Here is a 14683-nt window from a genome sequence, read left to right on the forward strand (position 1 = left end):
ACCAGACCCGTGCTCTGCCGGCTCTTTAAACGGAGACTTGATGGCTGATCCCCCTTGATTTGAGACTCTCTTAGCCCTGGGCTGCTGCTCCTGGTCATACCCCAGCAGTCTTCCAGAAAGCCTGAGCTGGGGTGGGGTTTGTACAGTTCCAGGAGTTTAACTCCTCCTGAAGGTTGGTGGGGATGGTGGTGGAGGTGCCACCAGGTGTCGATCTTGAGGGTCAAGGAGACCAGGGAAAATCTACTGGGCAATGTGGGACTTGCCTGACCTTTAAAGGAGGGCAGGCACCAAGGAGAAAGCAGCAGGTCCTGCTGAGGCCTTGCTGAGCAAGGTAGGATAGGCATGTTGTATAGGGGTTGAGAGGCAGGCCTGAGCCTACCAGCCTGTCGTGTGGACCAAGGTTCCATTAAAAACGGGTCTTACAAGGCTGGAGAGATGGCTCAGCGGTTAAGAGCACTGACTGCTCTTCCAGAGGTGCTGAGTTCAATTCCCAGCAACCATATGGTGGCTCACAACCATCTGTAATGGGATCTGATGCCCTCTTCTGCTGTGTCTGAAGACGGCAATGGTGTATTAAATTAATTAATTAATTAACTAATTAATTAATTAATTAATTTATAAAAAGGGTCTTACCTGGAAAGATGGTATTCAAGAGACCTGAGGGGTTTTACTCTCTATTTAACTCCCGATGTAGAGTGTCTCAAGCTCAGAGATCTGCCTCTGCCTTTGAGTATAGAGATTAAAGGTGTGTACTACTCTACTCAGCTTCTTGACAGGCAATGCAGATCACACCTTATGTTCTTACTCTGTTTCCTTTAAGAACAGGGAGTGTGGGGCAAATGGGAGCAAATCCTGACCTGGCGGGGGCGTACAAAAACAGAGCACCCTTCACTGGTCAGATGAAGGGCTGAAAGGAGGAGCCATGGGCCCCAGCAATAGCTGGATAGGGACAATGTCAGGGCTGTTGTCAGAGACCAAGCCTTCTGAGATAGGGCTAGTTGAGATCACTGTGGATGGTTGCTCCTAGCGGTGGGGGTGGAACTCAGTGATGGAGCATGCTGCATTCCCCACCAGTACTGGAGGGGGAACAGATGGCTGGTAGTACTGGGGGACAAGTCCAGTGAATTTAAAAGAATACAAAACCCACCTTGATATCTGTTTCATTGGGACTTCTTGCCAGAGCCACACTGTTTAGGGCCATGTCTAACGATGGTCTCAGCTGCTGTGTCCTCCTTGGGGTCCAGTCACACTAGCCTCTCTTCTGCCGTACAGCGCTGGCCAGTACATGTCACCCTAGGAGAGCTGACCCTGGTTCCCTTTCGTCACCCTCACCTGGACATTGTGTACCTGTGATGCTTAGCGCCAGCTGCCAACCCGACAGGACCGAGAATCATCTAAGAGGCAAACCTCTGGGTTTGTCTGTCAGGGATGCTAGTTTGGGTTCACTGATGTTGGAAGACACAGCCAGAATGAGGGAGGCACCATTCCATGTGCTGAGATCCTGAGCTGGATAAAAACAGAGAGAGCCTCGAGCTGGTGCTCACCTCTGCTTCCTGGCTGTGACGCAGTGTGACCCGCTGCCTCCAGCTCCCGCTGCTGCTGGACACATCCCGGGGTGAACCTTGCCTTCCTCGGGTCACTTTTATCAGGTGTTTTTTTTACTGTTCATTTGTGTGTTTTGTTTCCATTAAGAAAACGAGCAGATGCAATACACAGCAGCTCTTTCCCACCTCAGGCAAACGTCATCTGGGAAGCCGGGAAGGGGGGGAGTAACCAAGTGTGAAGGCACAGTGCTGAGCTGGGACAGGTTAAACACTGTGGCTCTCCAGAGAGTGGCAAAGGCTCTGGAGCCACACTATGTGGGCTAGGATGAGCATAGTACTTTTATTCCCCATGGGGATTGTGACCCTTGTCTTTGCTTTGAGAGGCAAAGTTAGCTGGAACGTGGGGTGGGTGGTGGGGGCTTCAAGGGTCAGAGTCCAGCCAGGCCCTGCAGAAGGCTCCTTGCTTGAACCCTAGCTCCCCCTTGAACCGAGGGCTGTCCTTCTTTTCACTGAAAAGCTTACTTTCCTGTGAGGGAGATTCAGCCAGGGGGGGGACGCTCCTTCAGAGCTGTCCTGTACTCCTGTCACCCTGGGAGCTTTGCTGAGGAGCAGGAGGGATGTGTGTGAGTGGGAGCTCTGTAAACAGTGTGGCCTGCTGTGGGGGAGGGGAGGGGATGCCACAGTGAATGCCACCGTCCTCTGGACGAGGTTGGGCCCAGCAGCTGTCCACATCTGCCATCTATATGGCAAGGGCTGTGGGAGCGAGGCGTAGGCCGAGCGAGGGTTATTATTTTGGGGGTGCAGAACTTCTGTGTGGGGGGTGATGGTCGCAGACCATGAATGTAGTCAGTGCATATTTAGAAATGGTTAAAAATGACAAATTTTGTATATGTTTTATCATGGATTTGGGGGATTATTTTATCTTTATTTTTTGAGACAGGGTCTTTCTACAGAGCCCAGACCTGGCCTTGAACTTGTAGCAGTCCTCTTATGTTAGTCTCCCAAGTGCTGGAATTACAGTTCTGGCTTACCACAGCCAACTACCGCAGAAATTTTTTTTGTTAAGCTTTTTTTTTTTTTTTTTTTTTTTTTTTTTTAATGTATTCCTTAAGGCTAGATGTGGTAGATGTTAGGGCATGTAACAGCATCCCTGACCTGTATCTACGAGCTGCCAGCGTGTGATGCGTGACATCAAACCAATCTCCAGCCACATTGCCAAATGTCCTGAGGGAGTGTAGTGGTGTTTCCCTAGCCAGAAACCACCCATGAACTCTGCTCGGGATGTGTTGCATGAAGAGGCTGAGGAGGGCGCTGGGCAGCAGGAACCAGGGGAAAGTTGTCTAGAGACAGGGATAAAATCGTTCCTGGCCGGGGACAAAGGTCAGCAAACTCTGAGAACCTCTAGGAGTGAGTGCCACTGTAGACTCTGCTAGTCCTGGGCTTTGGTTGGACCAGCAGCTGTCCACATCTGCCATCTCTGTGGTGAGGGCTTTGAGAGCTGGGCATAGGCCGACAGTAGGGCTTACAGCCCCAGAATAATGCATGCTGGGTGGGGGAGGCAGGCAATGGCAAAGGGACCAGGTTTAACCAAATTCTGAGATGTCAGTGTCATAATCTCCAGAGCACCCCCCCACCCCGGATCTTCACAGAAGGTTCTCACGGCTGCTCTGGCCTCTCTGATGCTGTCTCCTGCAGCTGCACTCAGTGCCTCCTAAGATGGCCAGCAGTGACCAGTGGAATGTCTGTCTCAGGGCTGTGCTATCTTCTCCAGAGGCACTGTCAAAGTAAAGCAAACAGAAACAGCTGGTGTGACCCTCGGACACGGCTGCAGGGCCAGCGCTCCCTCTGGGCTCGTGAGCTGGGTGTTTGAACTTTTAACCTAGTCTTTGTCACTAATGGAGCCACTGGGAATTTTTATGGAGTGCGGTTGTGGGCCTGCTCTGTGATAGATCCAAATGGCTTAAAACAAGTCCCATGTCCCAGGAGTCCAGCTGATAGGGACAGGGGAGGGGGAGGGGATTCAAGGTAGACTCAAAGGCCTGGCTGCTCAAAATGCTACCCTTTAAAAAAGAATTATACACTGTAGCTGTGTTCAGACACACCAGAAGAGGGCATCAGATCCCATTACAGATGGTTGTGAGCCACCATGTGGTAGCTGGGAATTGAACTCGGGACCTCTAGAAGAGCAGTCAGTATTCTCCAGCCCCTGAAATGCCCCTTTCGGTGAGCCTCCAGCTTCTCCCCAGAAACTGGAAGACTACTTTGGTCCATTGACTGCCATCTGGATTCCTTCCTCTGGGTGGTCTGTAGGTAAATTTACTCTGCCCAGTTGCCCAGGTCCCAATAGCCCTAGGGAGAAACCACGCTTAGTCCAGGGTTCTGGGGGGTAAGGAGACCGGCTATGGCATAAGAGTCCTGAATTCACTTGAACCCCAGGTCAGTGGCTGACTCAAAGAACATGGAGTGGTGGACTGGAGATGTGGTTCAATATGTAGAGTGCTTGTCTAGCACAAATGAAGCCAGGGTTCTACCCTCCCAGCACTGTATAAACCGAGTGTGGTAATGCACACTTATAATTCTAGCACTCAAGAGGGCAAGTGGTAGGGAGGCAAGGATCAGGAATTTAAGGCTAGCCTGGGCTACATGAGGCTAACCTGGGCTATATGAGGCTAGCCTAGACTAGGTGATCTCAATCTCAAAAAGCAAAACAAAATAGGAACCAGAGTCAAGCAGGAGAGGGTAGGGGTGTTGGGAAGAAAGCTTGGGGCACGGGGTGGGGGGGTTAGGATCTAGCTCACTGGCAGCATTTACATATTATATACAAGACAGGCTCTGGGTTTAATTCCCAGCACCAAAATGGGGAGGGGGAGGGATGGTGTACACCAGTGGGAACGGTTGGGCTTTGCAGCGTACAGCTGTGTGGTAGGTTCCCATCTCTTCATCCACCTGTGAACTGGCTCCCACTTTTGGGTGCATCAGATGCAATTGCAGAGGGGGTTCTTCTGGCAGGGCTGGTGGGGAAGCACCTATGCAGTGTGATTGAAAGACTGTGTGGCCAAACTAATAGAAGAGAAAGTGGGGAAGAGCCTTGAACACAAGGGCACTGGGGAAATTTTCCTAAACAGAACATCAATGGCTTATGCTCTAAGATAAACAATAGACAAATGGGACCTCATGAAATTGCAAAGCTTCTGCAAGGCAAAGGACACTGTCATTAGAACAAAATGGCAACAAAATCCCAACACAATGGGAAAGATCTTTGTCAATCCTACATCCAGTAGAGGGCTAATATCCAATATATACAAAGAACTCAAGAAGGTAGACTCCAGAGAATCAAATAATCCTATTAAAAAATGAAGTACAGAGCTAAATAAAGAATTCTCAGCTGAGGAATATCTCAACATCCTTAGTCATCAAGGAAATACAAATCAAAACAACCCTGAGATTCCACCTCACACTAGTCAGAATGGCTAAGATCAAAAACTCAGGTGACAGCAGATGCTGGCAAGGCTGTGGAGAAAGAGGAACGCTCCTCCACTGTTGGTGGGATTACAAGCTGGTACAACCACTCTGGAGATCAGTCGGGTGGTTCTTCAGAAAATTGGACATAGTACCTGAGCACCTAGCTATAGCACTCCTGGGCATATAACCAAAAATGCTCTAATATACAGCAAGAACACATGCTCCAACATGTTCATAGCAGCCTTATTTATAATAGCCAGAAGCTGGAAAGAACCCAGATGTCCTTCAACAGAGAAATGGGTACAGAAAACGTGATACATTTACATAGTGGAGTACTACTCAGCTATTAAAAACAATGACTTCATGAAATTCTTAGGCAAATGGATGGATCTAGAAAAGATTCTGGGCTGGAGAGATGGCTCAGCGGTTATGAACACTGACTGCTCTTCCAGAGTCCTGAATTCAAAATCCCAGATGGTGGCTCACAACCATCTGTAATGAGATCTGATGCCCTCTTCTGGTGTGTCTGAAGACAGCTACAGTATACTTATATATGAAAAATAAATCTTTAACAAAAAAATTATATACATATATACATATACATATATACATATATATATATATATATATATATATATATATATATATATATATATATATATATATATATATATCATCCTGAGTGAAGTAACCCAGTCACAAAAACACACTCACTGATAAGTGGATATTAGCCCAAAAGCTCAGAATACTCAAGATGCAATTCACAGGCCACATAAAGATCAAGAAGAAAGATCAAAGTATGTAGATCCTTCAGTCCTTCTTAGAAGGCAGAACAAAATACTCACAGGAGGAAACATGGAGACAAAGAGTGGAGCAGAGACTGAAGGAAAGGCAACACAGAGACTGCCCCATGCCGGGATCCATCCCATATGCAGCCACCAAACCCAGACAATATTGCTGATGCCAAGAAGTGCATGCTGACAGGAGCCTGATGTAGCTGCCTCCTGAGAGGCTCTGCCAGAGCCTGAGAAATTCAGAGGCGGATGCTTGCGGCCAACTGAGAATGGGGTCCTTAATGGAGGAGTTAGAGAAAGGATTGAAGGGGCTGAAGGGGTTTGCAACTCCATAAGAACAACAAAACCAACCAACCAAAGCTCCCAGGGATTAAACCACCATCCAAAGGGTACACATGGACGGACCCAGGGCTCCAGCTGCACGTGTAGCAGAGGATGGCTTTGTTGGGCATAAATGGGAGAAGCCCTTGGTCCTGCCAAGGTCAGTTCCCCAGTGTAGAGGAATGTCAGGGTAGTGAGGAGGGAAGGGGTGGGTGAACACCCTCATAGAAGCAGGGGGAGGGGGGTAGGATAGGGGATATAAAGGGGAATCCGGGAAAGGGGATAACATTTGAAATGTAAATAAAATATATTCAATGAAATTAGTTTAAAGAAAAGAAAGGAAAGAGAGAGAGAAAGAAAGAAAGAAAGAAAGAAAGAAAGAAAAGGAAGGAAGGAAGGAAGAAAGAAAGAAAGAAGAAAAACTATGTGGCCAGGCACTCTCTGCCTCCCTGGGATTGGTATCAACAGGAAGCGAGTCCTTGGGTGAGGAGGCCGAGTCATACTCAGGCAAGAAGTAAGCCTCTAGGATGATCTCGGGCAGCTCTGAAGGGGCAGCGAGTGGCTAAGAGAGCAACATTGAGCTATTGCTTCGGTCCAAGTGCAACCGGTGCCTGCCTCCCTGTAGTGCTTTGTGGTTCCTGGTACCACTGGTCCCTCGAAAGTGTCCACCGGGGCAGCGAGGCATGGCCTTCTGTCATGTGTGACTTACCTCACCCTTGCAGAGTGACAGACACAGGAAGTACAGTTTCTACCCTGAGGTGGGTCAGACACATGGCATGGGGGCGGGGACTAAAGGAAGTGGGTGGTCATCTGTTTGCTCCTCTTTTCTGCAAGCAGCTGCCCAGCAGCCTTCTCCCTCCCACCGTCACTTCCTCTTTGTGCTGCGGCCTCCCGGAACCCCCAGCTGCTGAGGCATGCAGTATCTTCAGCATTTTCTCTTTTCCCAGCATTTTCCAAAGCATAGTCTGCAGGATCAACTAGGCCAACTGCTGGGCCCCTCAGGAGGCGCATCATCAACAGACCCTGGGTTTGCTACCTTTCTGGGGTCCTCACTAGAGAGCAATGAATTCACAGTTCACATCCCAGACATGAAATGGAGGCTGTGAGGTGAGGGGCCAGCAGCTTCAGCTTCTCAGGCTGTGTGCTGTGGCCTTTCTGAAGCGAGCTTGTCATTTCTCTCTATACTTAGTCCCCTGTGACTGCCCCACAGAAATACTTAGCTATGGGGAACTGAAGTCATAGGGCTCACTGCAGCAGGAAGCAGCTCAGCCCCAGTACCCACAGTTGGTGTGAGTCACAGAGCATCCACTGAGCAGGAGGGAGAGCCATATGCACCAGCGTGGAGAGATGCCATTGTGTTTGTCAGGGCAGAAGTGAGTTCTAGAACCTTCTGGGTAGCATGATAAAACACGATCTTGTATCTCGTTGTGTGTGTGACTATGTGGATAAATGTGTAACTTACATGTGACTGAAAAGTCTACAAAGGAAACCTAGCCCTTTGGCATATGCCTGCTGCCCCAGCACTTGGTACACAAAGCAGGGAGATGAGGGGTCCAGGCCAGCCTCAGATTCGAAGTTTGTTAGGCCAGCCTAGACTATATGAAAGTTTGTTTTATTTTGTGTTTTTAATAATGTATATGAATGTTTGCCAGCATGTATATATATATATATATATATATATATATATATATATATATATATATATATATGATTACCATGTGCATGCCTGGTGCTTGTGGATGTCAGAAGAGAGCATTGGACCCCCTCGGACTGGAGTTCTAGTTGTAAGCTACCATGTGGTTGCTAGGAAGTGAACCCTAGGTCCTCTGCAAGAGCCATTAACCATGAGCCATCTCTCTAGCTTGAGATGGAATAAAAAGTCTTAAAAGATGGAGTATGGTCCCTACACTCTTCACTAAAGCACTCTGGAACACAGATGGAGCTCCCTGAGTTGCAGATCAGCCAGGACCACATGCTGAGACCCTGTTTGGGGGGTGTAGGTGAAGGCTGAAAAGGATGTTTATCAAGCTGCTAATGATTTTCAGGGAGAAAATAACTTGGGGGTATTAATATGAGTTTAACCTTTAAAACAATTATTTTCTTTAAACTTTTTTGTTTACCTTTATTTATTTGGTGTGTATGTGTGAGAGAGATAGACTGAGACTTGCCTGAGAGACAGGTGCTTTCACTGAGGAGGTGAGAGGACAACTTTTCGGGAGCTGGTTCTCTCCTTCCACTTGTCCTGGTCTTCAGACTTAGGTCATCATGCATACTGAGCCATCCTGCCAGCTTAGTTTTGGTTTGTGTAATTCTAATTTTTATGGGGCTGGGGATTTAGCTTAGTGAGTAGAATACTTGCCTAGAAGTAGGTATAATTCCAAACCCCACATAAACTGGGTGTGTTGGTACATATCAGTAATTCCCGTGCTCAGGAGGTAGAGGCAGGAGATTCAGGAGTTTAAGGTGATCCTAAGCTACATAGGAAGTTTGAGGACGGCCTGGGCTAATCGTGACTGTGTCACACAAAAATATATTATGTATGTCTGATTATTTTAAAGGACTTATTTATGTACATGAGCACTGTGTTTGCATGTACAGCTGAATAACAAAAGAGCCCATCAGACAGAAGGGGTCATCAGATCCCACTATAGATGATTGTGATTGTGAGCTGCCATGTAGTTGCTGGAAATTGAACTCGGGACCTCTGGAAGAACAGCCCGTGCTCTTGATTGCTGAGCCATCTCTTCAGTTTTGTATGTCTGTTTTATTATTATTATTATTATTATTACTAATTAAAATGTATATATTTTTGAGACAGACTCTTCATTTGTTGTCCTGGCTGGCCCAGCACTCAAAGAAATCTGCTTGCCTCTGCCTCTGTGCCACTACACCTGGCCCATCACTTTAATAATAGAACAAAGAATCAGGGCAAGGTGATAGCATGCCACTTGTCCGAGGATACCACTCAGGAAGCAAAGACAAAGGTTCAGGGTCATCTTCATCTATATAATGAGTTCAAGACCAGGACCCTGTGAAACAAAGAACAACAAAAGACTCAGGCAAAGTATCTGTTGATTAAGCATAGTCACTACCTTTCAAAAAGAAGTGAGCCTTCCTTTTGATTGTTTGATTTGGTTTTTGAGACAGGGTCTCATGTAGCTAGGCTGGCTGCAAACTCACTATGTAGCTAAGAGTGACCTTGAGCTTCTGATCCTTTCGTCTCTACCTTTGAAATCTGAGATCCCACCCCATGCCACCATCCAGGCCTGGCTCAGGTCTCACCTAGGGCTTGCTGAGCCAGTTCTGCCCCTTCCTACCTCTGAGGATTCTGTAACTGTAGGATTACTGAGCACACCCTAGAGCCTGTGAAGTTGGCAAACCCTGAATTAATCATCAGTCACCTCCAGTCTTCAGAGATGTTCTGACCACTAGCCTCCAGATGAGCAGGAATAAAGCTCTCTCTCTCTCTCTCTCTCTCTCTCTCTCTCTCTCTCTCTCTCTCTCACACACACACACACACACACACACAAACACAAACACCCCGTGAGAGGACAGAGAGTATATGTTCTCTTGCATCTTGTCTTGCTTCCCTGGGAAGATACTTGAAAGGGAATTGGGATTCCAGAACAATGTGCCAGAGCGATTTGGTTTCTGCCAGTAAGAACCTTAGCAGCTTCTGACCTCAGGCACCAGGGGATGAAGCAGCCTATTGCTTTTCCAGGCAGGCCTATGCTTGGGGCCTTGATAAGCCTTGGTCTGAGAACCTATGGGGGCCTGAGTTAGAGGACAGAAAGCTATGAGGCTAGATCAGATCCAGAAAATGCTATCGCTGCTTCTCCTCCTCTACTTCCTCCTCCTCCTCCTCTTACTTCTTTACTTTATGTATGTGAGCACACTGTAGCTATCTTCAGACACACCAGAAGAGGGCATCAGATCCCATTGCAGATGGTTGTGAGCCACTATGGTTGCTGGGATTTGAACTTCAGGACCACTGGAAAAGCAACTGGTGCTCTTAACCTCTGAGCCATCTCTCCAGACCCCAGAGTATGCTTTTTATGGGAGGACAGGTTGACACCCCCGCCACAGGAGCATAGAAGGAAGGCTAAAGAGCTGAAGTCAGGCCAGCCTCCAGCAGCTGGAGTTGGTTGGGTGGCATTTGAATTTTCTGAGGAAGAGTCCAGTCTTAATGATGGAGCATGAGGACCATTTTTGTCTTGTTTTAGTTTCTTGTTATGGCATCAGATCCCATTACAGATGGCTGTGAGCCACCATGTGGTTGCTGGGAATTGAACTCAGAACCTCTGGAAGAACAGCCAGTGCTTTTAAACCATTGAGCCATCTCTCCAGCCCTGCTTTTAGTTTTCATGTGGCCCTAGCTGCTCTCAAACTCAATATGTGGCTGAGGATGACCTTGAACTTCTGATCCTCCTGCATCTACCTGGTGAGTGCTAGGATTACAGGTGTGTACCACTGTGTCTAGTTTACACATTACTGGGTACTGAACCCAGGGCTTCATGTTTGCTAGACAAGTACTCTACCAACTGGGCTACATGCACAGCTGCAGGGTCATCTGTTTAGAAGTAACAAGACTGAGTCCTAGTGGGATGGAATGCAGTTGGGTATCCTGGGGTGGTGGGATCAGGCTGGCCCACCTGCTTGATCCCTTAAACCTTCAAAGGTCTAGTCTTAATGTTTGTGCTTTTTCATCTTTCCAGGTGGAAAGCAGTGACACCCCCAAGGACCCAGTGGTGACCACCAAGTCTCAGCCCACGGCCCAGGACTCTGGCCCCTCAGATCTGCTTCCCAATGGAGACTTGGAGAAGCGGAATGAACCCCAACCTGAGGAGGGAAGCCCAGCTGCAGGGCAGAAGGGTGGTGCCCCAGCTGAAGGAGAGGGAACTGAGACCCCACCAGAAGCCTCTAGGGCTGTGGAGAATGGCTGCTGTGTAACCAAGGAGGGCCGTGGAGCCTCTGCAGGAGAGGGTGAGTTCCGCCTGAGGGAATCCTCTTCTGGGTCCTCTGAGCTCCCAGGAGTCACAGGCTTGAGTCTATGGCAGGTTTCAGGATGATGAGCATGTGGGCGGGGCCGTGGCAATGGACTAGAAGCTACTAGATCAATACAGTGTGTGCATGTTTACTTGGCCCACCTCATGTGCCAAACGGTTTTTTAAAAATTAGTTGCCAGTATTTAAAAAAAAAATCAAGAAATTCCAAATGGAAATCTGGAGTTTTGGCTCTTCATGGGGTGGGGGGAAGCTGTCTCTGGCAACGGGCACCAGTGGATTTGTTTGTGTAATGCCAAGGGGATAATAGGTGCCCCCCTTCTTCCTGTGCTGGTTGGGTGCCTCAGTCTTCCCCCACTGCCAGTTGCCCCTCCTCCCTTCCCTCAACCCTCCCCTCCCCCCCTCACTTTTATACTTGACCTGCCTAGTCACCTGAGGACCACAGGTGCCATGTTTGTCTATCCCCATGCAGACACTTGCCAGACGCTGTAGTTCGGTTGACTCCACAGAAAGCAGGGTTGTGACAGTGACAGTGTCGAGGAGAGAGCTGGAGGAGGCCCTCGGTGTGCGGCCCTGCTCAGACCTCTCCATCTGGGGACTTTATGGCCTAGCCCTGGAATTTTGGAAAGTCGCCCACTTTTTTCTTTCAGGTTAAGCCAGAGCTTTCAGGGCCAAGCGAGCTGTAAACAAGTGGGAAGGAGGACAGCCCACATTTGTGCGGGCTTCACAGTTTACACAGCACCTCCTCCTCCATTTTCACATTTGATCCCCAGGGCCCTGCCAGGTTGTTTTGCATATGTGCATTTTAATTTCAGAAAGTCTTCCTTCCAACTGTGTATGTTGGGATGAGTAAATTGATTAATTGGCATAACTTATTTTGCATGAATCCAAACCTAATATTTATGCAGAAGAGGGAACATTTCCAGAAAAGAGGTTTCCAAACTTATTTTGAAATATCTTTCATTCATTATTCAGCAAATATTTAAGCACACTCTGAGGCACTCCGCATATGTTGTTCTATTTACTCTTCCGAATGATCTTCTTTAAGAGGTTTGATTAGCCCCATCTTAAGTCCAGGTAGAAAGTACAACCTATAAAGTGACTGGTTCACAGCCTCCAAACCTGGCCCCTGGCTTCCAGTACTTACCTTTTGTTCATGGATTTTTTTTTTTTTCCCCTAAGGGGCTCACTATGTAGTCCTGCCTGGTCTGGAACTCACTGTGTAGACCAGGTTTCAAGCTCAAATATTTGCCTGTCTCTGCTTCCTGAGTGCTGGGATTAAAGGCATGCACTATCAATGCCTAGCCCGGACCTCAAACTCCTGATACTTCCTCCACTTTCTGAGTTCTGGGATTGCACAACCAGGCCCCACAATGCATATTTTATTATTCATGTGTGTATGTGTGTGTGTGTATGTAGGTAGGTGTGTGTGTGTGTGTGTGTGTTTGTGTGTATATGTATATGTGTGTGTATGTAGGTAGGTATGTGTGTGAGTGTGTGTGTGTGTGTGTGTATGTAGGTAGGTATGTGTGTGAGTGTGTGTGTGTGTGTGTGTATGAATGTGTGTGTATGTGTGTGTGTATGTAGGTAGGTGTGTGTGTGTTTGTGTGCATATGTATGTGTGTGTATGTAGGTAGGTATGTGTGTGTGTGTGTGTGTGTGTGTGTGTGTGTGTCTTGCACTTGAGTATGCCACAGCATACATGAAGAGGTCAGAGAGCAACTTGGATTCTGTCCTGTCTTTCCATCATGTAAAGCCCTGGGATGTTGTTCAAACTCAGATCATTAGGTCTGGCAGCAAGCACCTTTATCTCCTGTGCCATCTTGGCTGCCCATCCCGGTTTTTTATGTGGTTCTCAGGCTTGGGCCCAGGGTATCAAACTCAGGACTTCATGTATGCTGGGTAAAGCACTGTACCAAATTCCCTCTCCAACCCAGAACTGGTTAACCTTTGCTCTTGAGCCTCTCTGCTCTGCTCTGGTGCTCTGTACCGTGTGGCTCTTGAGCTCTCCAGGCCTCATAGGAGTGTTGAGAGAGCCTGGGCAGAGAGAGAAGAGGAGGCAGAGACACATCCTTGCAGCTCACGATGGCGGTGTGCTGGAGAGCTCAGTGTGCTTCCTATCCAGATGCTGTGCCTCTTCCACTCACCTCGACAGTCCTGGGGTCATGCCAAGGCAGGTACCAGAACAGTTCCTCCCACCTGGCAGGATGGAGCCAAAGCGCCAAGGCTGCTCTGTGATCTTGAGGATTTATTTAACTTCAGGGCTTTCCTGCCTGCATTCTAGTTTTCAGACACTCAGTCAGCCAACAAGTGTTCATTAAACATGTTTGGTGTGTAACAGTGCTACTCTGTGGAAACCATCCTAAACAGAAACCTGGCTCTTGTCTTCAAGGACCTCAGTTGGTTAGAGACTGTGCTTTCAAATGTGTCCTTAGGACTAGACAAGTAGCCCTGGGTTAGACCCCCACCACTGCAGTAACTGCTATGGTGCCCAAATCTCAGGATTTGGGAGGACGGAAAGTTAGGAGTTCAAGGTCATCGTCTGATTATCAATTAAAAAATTATATATATATATATATATATATATATATATATATATATATATATATATATATATATGTATATATATATATGTACACACACATACACACACACACACATATATATATGGGTACACCATAGCTGTCTTCAGACACACCAGAAGACCTCATTACAGCCACCATGTGGTTGCTGGGAACTGAACTCAGGACCTCTGGAAGAGCAGTCAGTGCTCTTAACCACTGAGCCATCTCTCCAGCCCCTGCCTATCAATGTTTAGGCCAGCCTTCTCTCTCCAGAACAACACAAAATAATGAAAACCTAGCCAAATGTGCTGTTGTGCCTGAAGGACAGTGCTCCTGGAGCAGGGGGAGAGATACCGAGGCACCAGCAGCTAGGGTCAGAGCTTCAGCAGGCCCTGGCTATCCTGTCATCAGCCAGGGACGTGCCGAAGTTCATCACAGAGCATTGGGGGAAGTGAGAGCAACCAGTTCCAAGGTGAGAGAGAACAGGGCATCAGGGATCCGACAGAAGTCACTGGACTGGGCGGTGGGTGGCCAGACCAGGCTTTCCTGGCTGCTGTCTCACGGCTAACCTGACAGGCTATAATTGGAAAAGATGACTTCCCATCTAGATTTCTCAGTGGATCAGAAGGTTTGGGAGGTGGAGGAGAGGTTAGGAAGCTGCTGCAGATGTGGGGAGGAAGTGGTCCTGCTCTGATAAGCAAAACATCTGCACAAATGGAGGGAGGCAGCCAAATGCCAAAGGTCTAAGAGGTAAGGAAATGTAAAAGAAGTGATAACCTGGGCTGGGGACTCAGACAAGGTCTGGGCATGACAGGCACACTCCAAGTCTCAACTTCCATTTGACCTTGGGGGAGGGGTCTCACTCCTGCGTGACCCTAGACATCCAAGAGAAGTGAACAGTGGCCTCCTGGAGGCTCTGGCCTCAGCTCTAGCAGTCAGCTGACTGAATGCATCTCAGCTGGGCCTTCAGATGAGGAAGATAGTTCCCCTCATTC

At 48.0% G+C, this 14683-nt stretch overlaps 1 protein-coding gene across 3 annotated transcripts in view; it reads left to right on the forward strand.

Annotated features, from left to right (window-relative positions):
• Positions 1-14683, forward strand: part of DNMT3A (DNA methyltransferase 3 alpha) — a 102298-nt gene that overhangs the window by 46848 nt on the left and 40767 nt on the right. For all 3 annotated transcript variants that reach the window (XM_080909381.1, XM_080909380.1, XM_080909382.1), the window contains exon 4: positions 10837-11104. In XM_080909381.1, coding sequence (XP_080765507.1) covers positions 10837-11104 — 268 coding nt within the window. The remainder of the gene's footprint in view (positions 1-10836; positions 11105-14683) is intronic.

Source organism: Micromys minutus (assembly GCF_963924665.1).
Source record: "Micromys minutus genome assembly, chromosome: 1".
Lineage (NCBI taxonomy): Eukaryota > Metazoa > Chordata > Mammalia > Rodentia > Muridae > Micromys > Micromys minutus.